Source organism: Myotis lucifugus, unplaced genomic scaffold (assembly GCF_000147115.1).
Source record: "Myotis lucifugus unplaced genomic scaffold, Myoluc2.0 scaffold_160, whole genome shotgun sequence".
NCBI classification, from domain to species: domain Eukaryota; kingdom Metazoa; phylum Chordata; class Mammalia; order Chiroptera; family Vespertilionidae; genus Myotis; species Myotis lucifugus.
The window spans coordinates 1,617,814-1,634,848 of record NW_005871208.1 but is presented as its reverse complement, the minus strand read 5'-3'; the positions used below and the strand labels follow the sequence as shown (position 1 = coordinate 1,634,848).

The window sequence follows — 17,035 nt, the reverse complement described above, 5'->3', positions numbered from 1 at the left end:
GCAAGCACAAATTATCCCAATTAGGTTCTGAGAATGTCAACAGACTGAGGATTCACCAAAAAGGCCAGCCCCATTTGGCACCTGAAGATGAGGAAATCCTGAGTAGAATCACCAACCATTAGTAACATTTCAGAAACACCTTCCGCCATTTCTCTCCGTCTCAGGCCCTCGCTAGCTAGCTAGTTTCTGGAGAGAGTCAGGAGACCCCGTCATGACCATGGACATGACTCTGGGAGCTGCCTGGCTGGTCACTCTTTAGCTGCCTTTGGGAAGAGCTGAGTTGACACTGGAGTATTTTCATAGGTCAGGAAGAGGGGGTGGAAGAAAAGAAATGAAGGAAACAGAAGGAGCTGGCGACAAGTTAAGGAGAATAACTATCCACAACTATGTAACTCAGGGCTGGAAGGGAGCTAAGAGAACACATGTTTCAATACTTTAAAAAAAAAAAAATACTTGCCCTAACCGGTTTGGCTCAGTGGATAGAGTGTCAGCCTGCCGAATGAAGGGTCCCAGGTTTGAATCTGGTCAAGGGCATGTACCTTGGTTGCGGGCACATCCCCAGTAGGGGGTGTGCAGGAGGCAGCTGATCGATGTTTCTCTCATCGATGTTTCTAACTCTCTATTTCTCTCCCTTCCTCTCTGTAAAAAATCAATAACTTTTTTTTTTTTTTTTAAGAACACCAAGATCTTGATCTTCCCATCACAGAATTGGGGCTCTAACCTAGGTTCTCAATTTTTCATCAACACCTATTTCCAGCATGCCAGCGGTCACTGTTTATGGTGTAAGAGATGATGGCTTCTGTTTCATTCAACATTTGTGGAGTATCTATTTATAAGAATAGGATAAATCCCAGAGTCTGAAGTAGCTCACAGGCTAGCAGAGACAGGTGTACACACAGAGGAGACTTTCATAATACAAGTATGATTGTAATAAATGCTATAAATGAGGTGCAAACGACATAGTATGAAGATACCGATTTGGAAAAGGGATTTGGTGATGGGAGGAAATCAAGGAAGTCCTCCCCAGAATGGCAATAACACCCGTTTCGAAGGTACTCCATAAATGTTTGTATCCTTCGTCTCTTCACATTATGACTCCAACCTCACTTTCTTATCACACCACTCCTTCGTTCCTGACATTCCAAATGTTTGGACGTTCTGAAGTTTCATGCCGCTGTGCTTTTTGCATTCGAAATTCTCTCCTGGGGTGGAATGTCCCATAGTGAGCAAAAGGTTACAAGAAATGGAGCTCGGAAGAATATAATGCAGGTAATAGTAGAGCTCAGGAGAATGTGAAGCATATAGTTACATTAAGCCCACGAACTATGGAGGCCACCTTCAGGCTCTTCATTTGCAAAAAAAGAGAGACAGTAATAAAATTCATCTCATAAGATTATTGAGTATATTAAAAGGAATCCCCGCAAAGCTTTTAGCATCACATCTTGCGCGGACCGCGGCTCAGGAAACACCAGCAAGTATTTACCCGAGCGCTTCTACCTTCTCCGCCCGCCCAGGAGCCACCCCGCTACCGCCCCGTCAGCGCCCAGACCGCCCAGCGCTGCGCGCGCGCCGCCACGTCGCCGCCTCCCACTCCCCGACACCGCCGTTTGCCAACCCCACCCAGCGCTAGGTACCCGGTTCACCGGGCCGCGCCCGACCCTGACTGCGCCCTCCTATTGGCTCTTGCAGGTGCCGGTCGTCCTAGGTCGTTTTGGATTGGTCGAGGGTGGTAGTGAAAGGCGGGTCTTAGGGAGTAGGTAGGGCGGGGACCCGGATGTGTGTGGTGGCGGCGGCCGAAGAGCTAGAGTGCGCGCTGAGAGGCCTATGGATGAGGAGGACGCGGCGGCCCCGGTAGGCGGGGATCGGGGGCGGGGTCCCAGAGATCCCGGGTCTCCCCGGGGCCTGAGGCGGGAGGCGGGGGTCCAGGGCGGCGCCTGACGCTCTTGCCCGGAGGCTCACCCCGTCGGGACCCTCGCCCCGTGCCAGGCTGGGGGAGGCTGGGCGTCGTCACAAGGACAGGCTGGCCGCGGTGCCCTCGGGTCTCGTCCGAGGGACCGGGCCGTGCGGTGGAGGCGGGGCTGGTGCTGCCGCCGCTGGCCGGTGCCTCGGCTGTGGGGCTCTGGGGATCAGCCCTGGCCGAGGGAGGGCAGTCACAGGCTGCCCGCAGGTGCTTGCCCTTCTAGGCCTACCCTTACTAAGCACCTACTGTGTGCAAAGCACTGTCAGGCCTGAGGGAACCCCTGTCTCAGGGTTTGGGGAATAGGAAAAGCACCTCACCCTTTTCTCACTTTTGGCTTCGAGGAAAAATTCATTCACTCATTCATTCATTCATTCATTCATTCGTTCATGTGTTAGCACCATTGGTGGTTCAAACACCCAGGTCATCCGACTCCTCTCCATCTTCCCTGCTGCCATCTCGCATCGGAACTGGTACCACAACCTCGCCATTCGTCGTCCACCACTCTCGCTCCTCTTTTCGTCAGTCCTCCCACCACAGCCTGACTGATCTCTAAGACCTGGCAAACCCTAGGTTCCTATCACTTCCCGTCACACTTGGAATACATTACCGACGCCTCACGATGGTCTCCGGGGCCTTGGTCCGGCCCCTGCCTCCCCCTCGCTCCCCTCCGGGGTCATCTTCCCCGTTTCTCACACGCCAGCCACGCTGGCCTTTTATTTCTCTGCGGGCCAGCTCCCTTCGCCCCAGGACCTGTGTCCTGGCCGTCCGTGCCCGGAGCGCTCTTTCTTGGACGTGTTACGTGCCTGGCTCCTTCTCCTCTCAACTCTGATGTCACCTCCTCAGAGAGGGGCCTTCTTTAGACGGGGTCGCCCCATGTTCTTGATCCCCCCACTCCGCCTTTCCTCCCGTGTCTGACATGGTGACATCCGCTTGTCGCCCGGCATGCCTCCTCACACTGCAGTGGGAGCCCTGTGAGAGCAGGCGTCCCCCCCATCGCGCGCACAGTGTGTCTGCAGCACCTGGAACTGTAAATGAAAGGATGAGGACGGAGATGGTGGAGGTCGATCTGGGTAACTGGCTTCCGGTCCAGCGCCCTCCCCAGGTTTCTGGTGAGACGGGCGGAGATGCTGTGCTGAGGCCCTGCTTCCTCCTCAGTCCCTCTCTCCCCACCCACAGGTTTGTTCTCATGAACAAGATGGATGACCTCAATCTGCACTACCGGTTTCTGAACTGGCGCCGGCGGATCCGGGAGATTCGGGAGGTCCGGGCCTTCCGGTATCAGGAGAGGTTCAAGCACATTCTCGTAGATGGAGACACTCTGAGGTGAGTTTGGGGGAGTTTTCCACGTTTTCCTTCTTGTGCCAGATCTTGGAGATGAAAACGGGCGTCTTTTTGAGGCAGAGGACGGTCCGCACGGCCCTAGGAGGGGAAGGCCGTTGACCGTGGCGGCCTTTCCGAGGTGTGTGCCGCTCCCCCTGCACTTGCTTCTGCCAGTGCCTCGGGGTCACGCTCCTGGCCTCGTTGGAAGCAGCCCTGTGAGAGGCAGGAGGCTGCTGGGCGTCGCAGGCGTTGCCCTAGCGCCCGAGAGTGAGGTCCTCCGTCTTGTGCAGAGAACAGACCTGTGGGTGGGAGAGGAGGACTGTGGAGAGGTTCCAGGGGTCTCCTTCCTGTGTCTCGTTGCCTTAGGTGAAGAGTGGCCATTTCAAAGGCAGAGGAGTTCCTGTTTGGGGAAGGACAGTTCTGTAATGCACCCTGCTCACCACCCGACAGCCCTTTGGATTGTGTTTCTTTTCTCTCTCCTTTCGGGCTTGTACCCCTTCCCCGACTCCTTTCGAGCCTAACTCACAAAGTTGTCATTGACGGGGGAAGAGAGTAGTGCTATGTAGCCTGGAAACCAGAAAGCGGAGGAGTGGGGACTGCAAAACTGTCTTCCAGTCTACGAAGGGCTCTGGTCCAGAGGATAGAGGCCAGCCAGCCGTTCTCCAGCTCCACGAGGACAGAGCCGGAGGAAAAGGGCCGGAGCTGCAGCAGGAGGGATTGAGGTTAGACAGTTGTGAGACCCCTCGTGAGCAGCTAAGGGAGGCTCTGCTTTCGTCTCCCCCTGGAAATGAGGAAACCAGGCTTGCGGTGGTCAGGGTGGGTTGGACCCTGATTGGAGGCAGCGGGAGGACCTCAAGGATCTTGTTATGGTGTCTGTGCAGATGTCCTCAAGTGTGGCCTACTGGATTCTCCTCTGTGCTGGCCTTCGCAGGGTGGGGGCTGGAGATGAGGCCCTTCCCCCAACTCCTGGGCTAGGTTGCTAATGGAACTTCCCACTCGTTCCTCCTTCAGTTACCATGGAAACTCCGGTGAAGTTGGCTGCTATGTGGCTTCTCGACCTCTGACCAAGGACAGCAATTATTTTGAGGTGGGCAGAGCAGGGGGTGAGATTGTTAAGCTCCAAGAACCTTTTTTTTTTTTTTTTACTAGATTCACAATCTGGGCCTTTTCATTTTCCATCAGAGTTGTCCTGTTGACCTGTTGGCTGGGGAAAGAGCACAGGATAGCATGGTGCCTAATCTGAGAGACAGGTGCCCTGGAGTCCTGTCACGCTATACCTTCTGCTCTCCTGCCCCTCATCTAAGTAGACTTTGACCCATGTCCTTTCCCACCCATTAACCCAAGCCCAGCATCTACTTCGTGTCCTATCCATTAATTGGAAATTATTTTCTAAGTAATCATGGTAAAGTAGGCCCCCACTCTCCCAGTTCCCCCTCTGAGTGCCCTGTCTTTTTCTCTGATTCCCATGTCTGTTGTCTCTTTGAGCCTCAGTCCCCTTTGATGTCTAGCCTCCCTTCCCCACATGAGCATCAGCTCCCATTTCCCGTCTGTGCTAACTGTGCCCTGCTCTCCTCCCTCCAGGTGTCTATTGTGGACAGTGGTGTCCGAGGCACCATTGCTGTGGGGCTGGTCCCTCAGTACTACAGTTTGGATCACCAGCCTGGCTGGTTGCCTGACTCTGTAGCCTACCATGCTGATGATGGCAAGTGAGTTGCCTCCTGCGGAACCTAACCTTCTGCCTATGGATTCGGGGGTTAGGGAATCTATACTAATAAAAGGGTAACATGCTAATTAGACTGGGTCGACCGGCCATCTTCCGGACGTCCAACTTCCTTCCGGACAAAGCCATGGTGGTGGGGGCCGAGACAGAGGCAGTTAGGGGCAATCAGGCCAGCAGGGGAGGGCAGTTGGGGGTGAGATCAGGCAGTCGGACATACCCCAAGGGGTCCCTGATTGGAGAGGGTGCCGGCTGGGCTGAGGGACTCCCCCCCTCACTCCCTGTGCACGAATATCATGCACAAGGCCACTAGTCTTAGATATAAAGGACTACCTCAGAGTGGCTTTTGCCATTCCTTCACCTATCTTGGGGTATTTTCATAGACTTTTCTGATCAGGACAGGAAGATGGCCTAATGGCTACTCTTGGAGGTTTGTAGACTTAGGGGAAGTGTGGAACTTGTGCTAGGACATAGGTAGATGTCGTCACAGAATGACTGGGAGCAGCAAGGTGAGGCCTCAGCTGTTGGCACTGGGGAGAAGTTGGGAGGCTCAGCTCAGGCCCTGTGTCTGCGCTCCTCTGTCCACAGGCTGTACAATGGCCGAGCCAAGGGCCGCCAGTTTGGATCAAAGTGCAACTCCGGGGACCGGATTGGCTGCGGTATTGAGCCTGTGTCCTTTGATGTGCAGACTGCTCAGATCTTCTTCACCAAAAATGGGAAGCGGGTAAGTGGAAATCCCTAGTTGGTTTTAAGCAGTTTGAAGCTGTGTAAGAATTTGTGGGAGTGATAAGAGTCTGCTGGCTGGCGCTTGCCCAGGGACCCACAGGCTCAGTTCCCATCTTCAGTCCAGCCTCAGGTTCTCCTGAAGTCTCCTGCGTGTAGGAGAAGACACTTCCCTGCCCAGGTGAAGCTGGGGCATTACCCAGATGAAAGATGCAGAGGGGCAGTTAGTGCAATGGAGGAGGAGCAGAAATTGTGGGGGACAGAATTGGGGGAGGGTTTTGAGCAGGAACAAAGAAGAGAAGATTATGGCCTGACTACATAAGCTGGAGGTCCTCTTTGGGTTTTTGACTTGAATACTTTCGAGGATATGTCCTTTCTGTGTTTATTTTCTTTGTTTCACTTCTCCTTCCCTTTCTTCCAAGAGAGACTAGTAGTAGGGAAGAGATGGGATAACGCACACAGCAGGGAGAGCCACCAGCTCTGTACCCCACCCTGGGAAAATGGCTTCCTCAGGCCCAGGCTGAGAAGTCCTACTCCCTCAGCACCTAGGCCTCAGCGCTTTCCTGCCTCCGGGCACACGCACTCATACCAAACGTATTTGGCAGCAAGTTGAGAGCCTTGTGTTTGCCTTCTAGCTCTGTGCATACCTTGCTCGGCTAGGAGTACTTAGCAGCTTTTTTTTTTTTAAATATATTTTTATTGATTTTTTACAGAGAGGAAGGGAGAGAGATAGCTAGAAACATCAATGAGAGAGACATTGATCAGCTGCCTCCTGCACACTCCCCACTGGGGATGTGCTCGCAACCAAGGTACATGCCCTTGACCGGAATTGAACCTGGGACCCTTCAGTCCGCAGGCTGACGCTCTATCCACTGAGCCAAACCAGTTAGGGCTACTTAGCTTTAAATTTTTTTCGACACCTCTGTTTTTCTGTCTGTCAGTGTATGTGATAATTATTTTTTGCATCATCTCAAAAGTAGCCTGTAAGAATTAGATGAGCTATGCAAAAGTGAGCCTGATGGCAGCTCCCTCCCTCCCCCACTGCAGGTGGGCTCCACCATCATGCCCATGTCCCCAGACGGGCTGTTCCCAGCCGTGGGCATGCACTCCCTGGGTGAGGAGGTACGGCTACACCTCAACGCTGAGCTGGGCCGTGAGGATGACAGTGTCATGATGGTGGACAGTTATGAGGACGAATGGGGCCGGCTGCATGATGTCAGAGTCTGTGGAACTGTAAGTAAGGGGCAGTGGGGGTGGGCGGGAGGGCTGGGCAGGACACCTGTGGGCTGTCTGAATTGCTTAGAATTGGGGGTGAGGACAGTGTCTTTTTAAGGTTTTGGAAAATGGGAATTTTGGCAGGATAGCCTGTCATGATTTTTTTTTAATGTTTTTTTTTTTATGATTTTTTTTTTTTATGTTTTCTTCTTAGCACTGATTCGCTTTCTTCCCATCCCCTTCATTTGAGAGCTTTACTCTCGGAACAGGTAGTAGTTCTCCTTTGTTTTCTTTGGTTCCTTCGACACCTGGTGAGCCCTGCTGCCCTGCACACCTGCCTTTGAGAGGCTGGGCCTGACTGGGAGGCAGGATGCCTGGCTCCCCCGTTGGGCTTGATCACAGCTTAGCTCCCCAGGCTTTCCATTCACTGCTGTGGGGCAATGTGGTCACAAGTCCTGCTCATGTGGAAAGGTTCTTTGAGATCATTTGAGTAAGCGTCAATGTCAATCTCTTCTGTCTTCCCTCTACATTTTATAGAGGGTGAGCCTAGAGGCATAGAAAGGCCAGTGAGAATCCTTGACATGTCACAGCTTGCTTTTTTATACATCTTGTCATGCCTGCTTTAGTCTTTTCCTGGATTTTAAATTTTCTTGGGACGTTTATGCACCTTCACATCTACACTCTGTACCTCATGCTAGGTTGGGAGTGAATGGATGCTGAGTCGGGGTCTGGCCCTGGTCTCTAGTGGACTGTACAGACCTCGCACTTCGAATTGTCCCTCTGCTGCCCCCTTGCTCCCAGTTCAACCTTTTCTCCATCCTCTGGCCTTCTCACCCCAACCCCGGCTGTTTTCAAATTAGCCTTTGATAGCAAAACAGAAGCAGTGGGGGGGTTCGGGGGGGGGGGAGTGGATTATGAGCAAGGCCCCCCTCCCTCCCTTCTGGAGTTCAAGGTGAGTTAAACTCAAGGAAAATGGCAGAAAGTGTGTTGTCCTGTTGCTTCGGACACTCTGCACCCCCTTCTGACACTAGGGTCCAAGGACTGCAGTGGCTGTGAGTCAGGAGGCCTCCGGTGTCCACTCCTAGACCATTGTCTCTTCTCTTTCTTTTCCACTTCCCCCATCATTTTGACAACATCTATAGAGTTGAACTTGGGACTGAGCCAGGGCTGTGTTCCCGCTCTCGTCCTTGACCTCTCCTCAGGAGTGTTTTCCTGGCATCCTTTCCCTGCCTGGACCTGTCCCCACTCTGTTCCCGGCTCCTCCCAGGCAATCTTTCCTAATTGATGCAGAATCCTGTAGAAATTTATAAATGGCCTTCATTCCTCTCTGCCCTTCCCCCAACACCCTCAGGCCATGCGTTGAAGAACTTTTTTCTTTCTTAGACATAAGCTATTAAGTTTGGCTCTTTTTTTCAGACCCTCACTCCAGCTTCTAACAGCTAGCAGGGTGGGCACACTGCTCCCTGAACACTTGCTCCTCTGGGGCAGATTGGGCATGCGTCTCCTGAAGAAAATGTGCCTTTATTCCAATCTTGCCAACTGCCCCATCTTTCAAATAAGGGTGATTTACCCAGTTTCTTCCATTCCCTGGACCTCCCATCCCACTTGTCTCTTGATCCCCTCCCTTTTGTCATCATGCACTGAATTTCTGATCCAGCAATCAAAGTTGTGTCATCTAGAGGAGCCTAGGAGAGGTCATTTGGACCATGCCTGTGCCTCCTATTTCTGTGTTCAGCACGGCTCTTTCTCCTCTTTGCCTTTCCTGTTTTATCATTCCCCTCTCTGGGGAGCCCTTACCTTTGCTGTGTTGAAGCTTGTTTATCCTGCCCTGGGTGATGTTCCCAGGAGAGCACCCTTTAGAACCATAAAGATTTGGGAGAGGCTTTGGTGCCATCCAGTCCAGGGTTTCTTAGTACGAAGGCTGTTGGGCATTTTAGGTGAGACAGTTCCTTGATGGACAGGATGCTTAGCATCTCTGCCTCTGGACATTGTGACAGCCACACATCCCCAAATATGTTATGCTATTGATGCAAAAACAGTCCCAGAGAAGTGAAGAGACTTGTTCAAACGTCAAAAAGTGAATTAGTACCTGGCCAGTGTGGCTCAGTGGTTGAGCATCAATCTATGAACCAGGAGGTCACGGTTCGATTCCAGCCAGGGCACATGCCTGGGTTGTGAGCGCGATCTCCAGTGTGGGTGTGTGGGAGGCAGCCGATCAATGATTCTCTCTCACCATTGATGTTTCTATCTCTCTCTCTCTCCCTTCATCTCTGAAATCAATAAAAATATATTTAAACTTTTTAAAAAAGTGAATTAGTGACAAAACTAAGCCCAGATATTCATTCTTTGACCCCTACCCACTGCCTTTCCACTGTCGAATATGTGCTGTTACCTTCTGTCCAAGCCCGCTCTCCTGTCGCCACTCATCCCCCTTCCTCCTGCCCCCTTCTCCTAAAATGAATCTGGAGTTCCTGGGCCTCAATTCCTACTTCCCAGGGATTCTCTTGTCCTTCAGCCAAGGCCCTCCTGGGTGAGTTTATTTGGTTGCCTTGGAATTCTTTTATTCCTAGCCTTTTTCTCAGTTTTGGAATCTCAATCATCCTTTCTTCTCCCATCTCACTGATTCTTCCCATAAAGAAAAGCAAATTCAATTTCTGACTTTTTTTCTCTCCTACATTCATTATGAAAAATTTTAAACATACAGAAAAGTTGAAAAACCAGTACAGTGAACACTCATATATCCACTACCTAGATTCAACAGGTGTTAATTTTCAGTCATGTTTGCTTAATCTGAGTGTCTATATTAGTCAGACCTGGCTCTTTATTTTTTAAAAAAATATTTTTTTATTGATATTTAGAGAGACAGGAAGGGAGAGGGAGAGAGAGACATTGATGTGAGAGTGAAACATCAATCAGCTGCCTCCAGCATGCCCCCTCCTGAGGATTGAACCTGCAACCTGGGCATGTACCCTGACTGGGAGTCAAACCAGCAAACCTTTCGGTACACGGACAATTCCCTGACAATGCCTAACCAACTGAGCCACACTGGCCAAGACCTGGCTCTTTCTTGAGTGGAATTCTTCCCCTGCTTCGTGTGGCCTCAGTTTCCCCTCTGAAAGAGTCCCCCGTCCTGGAACTCTGAGGGTGTTGGAGTGTTGCTGCTGCATTGCTCAGGAATGGGGGTGTTGCCCCTCACCTCATCCATGCCCCAAGGCCCTGCACAATAAGCTAATGAGTGGAGGGTGGGGGGTGCGGTTGGTAAAGCTTGGAGATTAGACTTATTCTGTCTTTGTTTTCTAGTCAGAGCTCCTCTGACAACTCCTTAGTGGCGGGGCAACAGCTTTGGTACACAAAGGGGGTGAATGAGGCCTCACCCTCCCAGGGGCCCTCCATGGCCCCAACTCAGGAGGAGACCGTGTTGGGGCCTGAGCTGGCTGGTGGGGAGCATGTTCTTGGTTCTTGTTTCAGCTGCCTCTAGGCCCTCAGGGCACTGAGCCTTTCGTTGCTCCTGTCAAGAGGGATTAGGGCTTCCGCTGGCAAGAGGAGGGCAGATACCAGTAGGAGAGCACAGGCTGAGAAGTGCTACTGGTACAAGGAGAGGGGGAGTGCAGTAGGCTGTCTGCACTCTGGTCTGCAGCCTTCACTCTGGCACTGAGTCCACCTATTTGGCCTCTCAAGGCTTTGGTTGTGTTTGGAAGGACACATAAGAGGCAGGGGGGTATGAGAGCCCCAAGGAAAGGGTTCCCTCTACCTCCACCAAAGATATAGAGGAACATTCCTGCAGATTGGGCACTGTCTAAGAGAAACACTGGGGGGAGGACAGTTGGTCAGTTGGGGTAGAGTCATCTGGGAAGTGGTCATTTGTCTTGGGGAAACAGTACTTAGTGCTGGGAGCCTAAGGGACTGTTCCAGTTGGACGTAAAGGTTGAGATGAAAGATCATTTCCTAATTTGTGATTGGCATTTCCAGTCTGCTGTAGCTTTGGGGTGACTATTAATGTTTAGGGAGCACTGATATGTTGGCCTGTTCCAGTATAACCCCCATTTCTGATTTATGGAAAGGCAGAAATGTGTATTGATCACCTACTGGGTGTCAGGCTCTGTGCTAAGCACTTGACACTTAATTTCGTCTTCTCACCTATTTTTAGAGATCCTGATTTTACTGATGAAGAAATTTAGGCTTAAAGAAGTGCTCAAGGTTAGTGGCTAGTAAGTAATAGGAGTTAGGATATGAACCCTGGTCTGATTGATTCTCTTTCAAACTAAGGGGCATTTGAGGCACAGATTAAGAGACCAGCATCAGGCTTCTAGCAACTAAGATTCTCCTCTAGGTGCCTAATAGCCCTAGTCTAAGGAGGGGAGGAGTGCATTGAAGCAAGAATCTGTCAGGGAGGCCAAACTTGCCCTCACTCCATCCCTTAAGTTCTCTGAGAAGGTTCTGGAAAGCTTAGGGGGACTTTTCCCAGGAGCAGGTGAGTGGATCCAACAGGACCAGATGAATTGGGGTGGCTTCTGACCTGAGGGTTGGGTGGCTCCTCTCTTGAGGAGGGCAGACTGTGCAGGGATCTAGTCTTGCAGGCCATCAGCAGTCTGCCTGAACTGCTCTGTGGTGTGGGGAGTGGGTTTTAGAGTCCCGTGTTAGTGTGTTTCATCTTCCTGGCCTTTTGGCTTAAAGAAGCATCCCCATCCTATCCATAGATGAAACTGCAGTGCTGCTCTTCTCAGGGCTGAGCTAGAGAGAACGGTCGGGCGGGTTTTTCCCAAGGATCAGGGTCTGGATCCGCTGTCTCTTGGCCCTGGAGTGGAGAACACTTTGTTTCCTATGCTGAGGCCAGTTGGATGGAGTGGGTCAAGGGCAGCTGTGGGGTCTCCCACCCAGTTCTGCAGTGCTGGGTGGGAGGGTGGTCTGGGGGCAGCTCGGACTGGGTGGGATGGAAGCTCGTTAGTGTGCATCAAGCTACAACCCTTCTGGCTTGTGGGGAGAGGTGCAGAGCAGGAACCCAGGCCGAGCAGAGAACACGCAGAGGCCCATAAACAGAATCTAAACAGTGTGGGTCTTAATTAGTGTCTAGAAGTTCAGAATGTGATGCAAGGTACCCGTCTCTGATGAAAAAGAGCAGTGCGATGTATGGAGAAGACTGGGCTAGGAGTGGAATAGAAAAGAGCCAGTGTAACCCGAGATGTGTGAGGCCCTGGCTGCAGGAAGGAGAGCAGAGTCGGCCGGGTGTGGATTTAGGTGGTCTGTACATCTCTGGCTTTTATGCTGAACCCGCCCCCACCCCTGCCTCCAGTTCTCGTTGGCGAGGAAGGGAGGATGGGCTTGAGGTGGCAGGGCTTTGGGAATCCAGAGCTGAGAAGGGGACCAAGTCCCTGTATTTCCTCTCTGAAGGGGTGCTGAAGACAGGCTTCCTTGTAGGTGCGGGTGACATAGTTCCTTTCCCGTTCAGGCAGGTGCTCTTTGGTGGGGTGAGAGGCCAGCGTCCCAAGGCTTCCAGGAATATGTGAAGGAGGTCCCCCGGGAATGTGTATTCTTCAGGGCTGGAAGGTGGGAAGGTAGAATAAAGTCTTAAGGGGCAGTTGGGCTAATTAAAAAGAGATTAAGGAATCCCAGGTGGTGCTGAAGGTGGGGGAAGAAGGAATGGGGTTGAGTCAGTTCTGTTATTACCATGACAACTGATAAATAAATCCTCCCAGATTGGGGGTTGCCGCCCCATCATGTCCAGGCAGGACCATTGTGGACTGAAGAGCCCCAAGAGCCCTTCAGTCATCTCCCCTCTCGTCCCCTCTCCACACCTCTGCTCCAGCTTCAAAGAGCCACGAGGGGCTGGGAACCGGAAAACTTGCCTTCCTAGCTTTGTTCTGCTGCTCCCCTCCCTCACATGAAATGAAGGAGTAGAGCTGTCCTCCTGAGTTCTGGCTCCCCTCGGCACCTCCCTGACCCCAGCTATGAACAGCTCTGTTTGAAGTCAAGTAAAGCAAAAACCTTGAGAAATTATTTCAGTTCCATCCCAGATGGAATTGGCTTCTGAGCTTCTCTCCCCTCCCCCAAACATCTAGAGTTGGCACCTTACCTGTCCCCATTAGGCCCTCTATGAAAGTGGTCAGGTCTCCTCTGAGCCTCTTCTTCACTTCGCCTTTTCTCTTGCTCAGGGGCCCTGGGTGTACCTTTCCCAGCAGGGTTATTCAGGGAAGTGATGGTGTACTCGTAGCCTAGTGTGGCTCCCAGCCCTCAGCCATCTGGATTGCTGTGCTGCTCTATCTCCTGCAAAACAAGGCTCAGTAGGCAGGCAGGTGCAGCATTAGGAAACTGGTCCCCAGATGGCCTTGGGACCCGGTTTCCAGGGCGGTGTCAGCCTGCCTCCTTACCTTCCCCCCGACTCTTCCCCACAGCTGCTGGAGTACTTGGGCAAGGGCAAGAGCATCGTTGACGTAGGGCTGGCCCAGGCCCGGCACCCACTGAGCACTCGGAGCCACTACTTCGAGGTGGAGATCGTAGACCCTGGAGAGAAATGCTACATCGCCTTGGGGCTGGCCCGGAAGGTGGGCACCAGTGCTGCTTTTGCCTGTGGAGCCGCTCAGCTCTGGGGCTTTGGGGATGGGTCTGGGGGATCTTGGGAAATCTAGGGGCCAGGTTGCAGGGGGCAGGTCTTAACCTGGGACAGAGCCTGGTTGTGTGTGTCTGCTGTGTAAGGGTACAGACCCCAAGTGACCTAGGACCTGAGAGTGTTGTGACTGCATCACACACACTGAGCCCTGGGTGTGGGGTGGGCACAGCTTGCAACCCAGGCCAGGAAAGCCAAGAACCCCTCTTACCTTCCCTGCTTCCCCTGCAACCTCAAGCTCTTGAAGGGGTGAGGCTGCAGGGGTGGTGAGCAGCCGTCTGGGTTGTAGCCTATTCCAGAAGACGGGAGGTTCAGATGCTACTCCCTCCTGTCCTCTTCTGTGCATTGTACCACAGGTTTTCTTTTTTCTTTTTTGTGCAGGATTATCCCAAGAACAGGCACCCTGGCTGGAGCAGAGGGTCTGTGGCTTATCATGCAGGTGAGCAGGGGCTGCCCTGGGGAAGCTGGGGTTGTGGGAGATGTAGACTCGGGGACATCCATTTTCCTGACCCCTCACAAGTGGCCTCTCCTCCAGCATCTGGCTGGAGAGCTTTTCCCTGCCGTCATCTGCTTTCCTTCCAAAGCTGCTTTCTCCTCATCTGTTTTTCCTCCAAGCCCTCCAAGCCCGGGGAGCAGAGCAAGGGCGGGGAGCTGGGCCCAAACTGGACATTCCAGGCCTCTGAGTTGGCTCCCTCTGTGCCCTTCCTGCAGATTCTGCATTTTCTTTTTTTGGTCAGCTTGACTTCCTTTGGGCCTTTCTTTAGAAAGAACAAACCGTGAGTTCCTGGTCCCACCTCCCCCATCCCTGGCTCCCCTCCCCTCTCTGACCAGCTCCGTGAGGACTCTCCTCCTTAGCTCTTGAAGTGGGCCCTCATTGTCTCTCTCTCTCTATATATTTAATATATTTTTATTGATTTCAGAGAGGAAGGGAGAGGGAGAGAGATAGAAACATCAATGACGAGAGAGAATCATTACAAACCCCCTACTGGGGATCAAGCCCGCAACTTGGGCACGTGCCCTGACTGGGAATTGAACCATGACCTCCTGGTTCATGGGTCAACGCTCAACCCTGAGCCACACTGGCTGGGCTCTTTCTATTTTTTAATCTGGAGCCCTCTTCCCGCTTCTGTCTCTACATCTTTGTTTCACCTGTCTTCTCCCTTCCTCTGGGCCAGAGAGATGGGGTAGGGAAACATCAACTTCAAACAGGGGCTGCTTGGGTTGGGGGGGAGGGTGTAGAGTGTCAGCCCCTCCTTCACTGTATGCTCTCTCCCCTCCCAACAGATGATGGGAAGATCTTCCATGGCAGCGGTGTGGGGGACCCCTTTGGGCCACGCTGTTACAAAGGGGACATTATGGGCTGTGGGATCATGTTCCCGCGGGACTACATTCTGGACAGTGAGGGTGAGTGGGGTGGGGCCAACCAGGCTGGTCAGGTGGAGGGTGGGGGCAGTACTCCAGGAGCTCAGGTTTTCTGGTCTTCTAGGTGACAGTGATGACAGTTGTGACACAGTGATTCTGTCCCCGACTGCCCGAGCCGTCCGGAATGTCCGGAATGTTATGTACCTGCACCAGGAAGGGGAAGAGGAAGAGGAGGAAGAGGAAGAGGAAGATGATGGGGAAGAGATAGAGCAGGAGCATGAGGGCAAGAAGGTGGTGGTGAGTGTGGAGGGTTTGGGGTTGGACTAGGGTTCTTGGGCCTGGGCGAGGGCTGGTATTGTTGGGAATGGAAAGTGGAACCAGGGTAGGGAAGAGGGAAGGCTTGGCCTTGCTGTGGGTGTGTTCATGTTCTGAGGCATTGGGAGTGCCGAGTTGCCGAGAGACTTGGTTTCCAGCCTTAGGACGCCCTCTTGTGGTCACTTCGTGCATCACCCCAAGTCTCTCCGCCAGCGATGCTGGGATTTGGGAGTGAGTGGGGTTCAGTCCTGTGTAGCTAGCTGGTACATCCTCAGAGAAGAGGCCAGAGCTGCCTGCTCCATTCTTCTCCCCACCCCACCCCCAGGTGTTCTTTACTCGGAATGGCAAGATCATTGGGAAGAAGGATGCTGTGGTACCCTCTGGGGGCTTCTTCCCCACCATCGGAATGCTGAGCTGTGGCGAGAAAGTCAAAGTGGACCTGCACCCCTTGAGTGGCTAGGGATTTTCTCACCCACCGGCCCCTTCTCTCTCTCCTGCCCCTTTACAGGACCGGGTACCCAGTTCCTGACTTCCCTGAGGATTTCTTTACCTGAGGCCCCCAGGGTATAGTCACTCTGCCCCTACTAGGTTAGGCCCCTGCCAAGCCCATATTTCTGACCCGGTGCCACCCCTATCATCAGTCCCTGGGCCCTAGTCCCTGGTTGGACAGGGGCAGACCCAAATATAGTGTTCTATCGGTGGGTCCCACTCGCTTTGGTCAGGGGCTCCACGTCCCACCGTCCCCACTGGCCCATGTGGGTGGAGAGGAGTGAGCACCCTGCCTCAGCTGCTGTTTGGGCCTGAGGCTCTGCAGAGGGTGGAGCAGACAGCCCCTCCCCTGTTTCCCGCAGTATTTCTTTTTGCATTTCTTCTTTTTTGTTCCCTGTCCTCATCATGGGAATCAGTTGCTGCTATCATCCCCCTGGCTGGGCCAGGGGCCCTCTCTCCTTCCACTCACTGCTGTCCCTAGAGTCTCTGTCCTTTCTCCTGAGAACCGCTTTCTCCCTCACCACCTGTTCAGGCACCAGAGGTCCACAGAGAATCAGTCTCCGGCTCCCCCAGCTGGACACATAAATGGGTGTTTAATGGTGTGAGAGAGGGGCTCTCAGGTGGGGGGCAGAGACTGAGGCCTTTGTGCCATCCTTCGTCTACCAGTGGCCCCCTTTGTCTAGTTCCCTGGGATGCAGGCTGAGCACGTCTCTCCTGTGGTAGAGAGGCGGACTCCAATGCCCTCACGGGGGTCCCCGAGGGCAGCTGGACTCCTCCCCTTCCTCCCCTGCTTGCTGCCTGTGCCCGTTGTCCGTTTTGCTTCAGTGTTTGATTCCAGCACTTATGCGTGTCTTCCCCCACCAAGACCTCGTCTCCTAGCCCCTTGACCTCTGACCCCCTCTCCATACAGTGACTTCTCCTGGGAGGAAGCGGGAGCAGAAGCTGTTGGCCTTGGTTTGCACAGAGCGGATAGGGCTTTGGGGAAAGGGGGGGTAGCTGTTGTGCTGCTGGGGCTGCCCCGTGGGCCCTCCCTTCAGTCCCTGCACTATGATGTATGAAATGTATGTACAGACAGAGATGTTTATACAGCCAATAAAGATGGAGTTTCCATATTTATCAGCATGGCCAGGACACAGGAGTCCTTTCTAGTACATAGGGCTGGGGACAGGGCTGAGGTGGGGGCAGCCGAGGGCAGCTTGCTCACTGGGACATGTGGACCAGTGTGAGGCCCAGGATGGGGCTGCGTGTGCTCCATGGACCTGGCTGTGAAGATGGGATGCCCCCTGCACAGGTACGCCCCTGGAAGACATGGACTTGGCCCTTCCTGTGAATA

General features: G+C 53.0%; 1 protein-coding gene across 3 annotated transcripts; it reads left to right on the top strand.

The window, feature by feature from the left end:
- The first annotated feature begins 1,756 nt into the window (after positions 1 to 1,756).
- On the top strand, positions 1,757 to 16,826 carry SPRYD3 (SPRY domain containing 3). 3 transcript variants are annotated; one of them, XM_023759707.1, is made up of 12 exons: positions 1,764 to 1,851; positions 2,356 to 3,030; positions 3,137 to 3,283; positions 4,292 to 4,367; positions 4,862 to 4,986; positions 5,586 to 5,721; positions 6,768 to 6,953; positions 13,325 to 13,474; positions 13,918 to 13,975; positions 14,821 to 14,940; positions 15,023 to 15,195; positions 15,539 to 16,826. In XM_023759707.1, the coding sequence occupies exons 3-12, from the start codon at positions 3,147 to 3,149 to the stop codon at positions 15,671 to 15,673; spliced, it is 1,296 nt and encodes a 431-aa protein (XP_023615475.1). In that variant the 5' UTR covers positions 1,764 to 1,851; positions 2,356 to 3,030; positions 3,137 to 3,146; the 3' UTR covers positions 15,674 to 16,826. The 3 variants fall into 3 exon arrangements, with proteins under 3 accessions (XP_006095779.1, XP_023615475.1, XP_014317252.1); XM_006095717.3 differs by lacking the exon at positions 2,356 to 3,030 and having other exon boundaries at positions 1,757 to 1,851; XM_014461766.2 differs by having other exon boundaries at positions 2,356 to 3,283.
- Positions 16,827 to 17,035: the final 209 nt, after the last annotated feature.

Coding starts and splice junctions, on each gene's coding strand:
- SPRYD3 (XM_014461766.2), top strand. CDS start 2,877: ATGGTGACATCCGCTTGTCGCCCGGCATGCCTCCTCACACTGCAGTGG. Junction 4,368..4,861: donor AGGACAGCAATTATTTTGAG/GTGGGCAGAGCA, acceptor TCCTCCCTCCAG/GTGTCTATTGTGGACAGTGG. Junction 4,987..5,585: donor TACCATGCTGATGATGGCAA/GTGAGTTGCCTC, acceptor CTCTGTCCACAG/GCTGTACAATGGCCGAGCCA.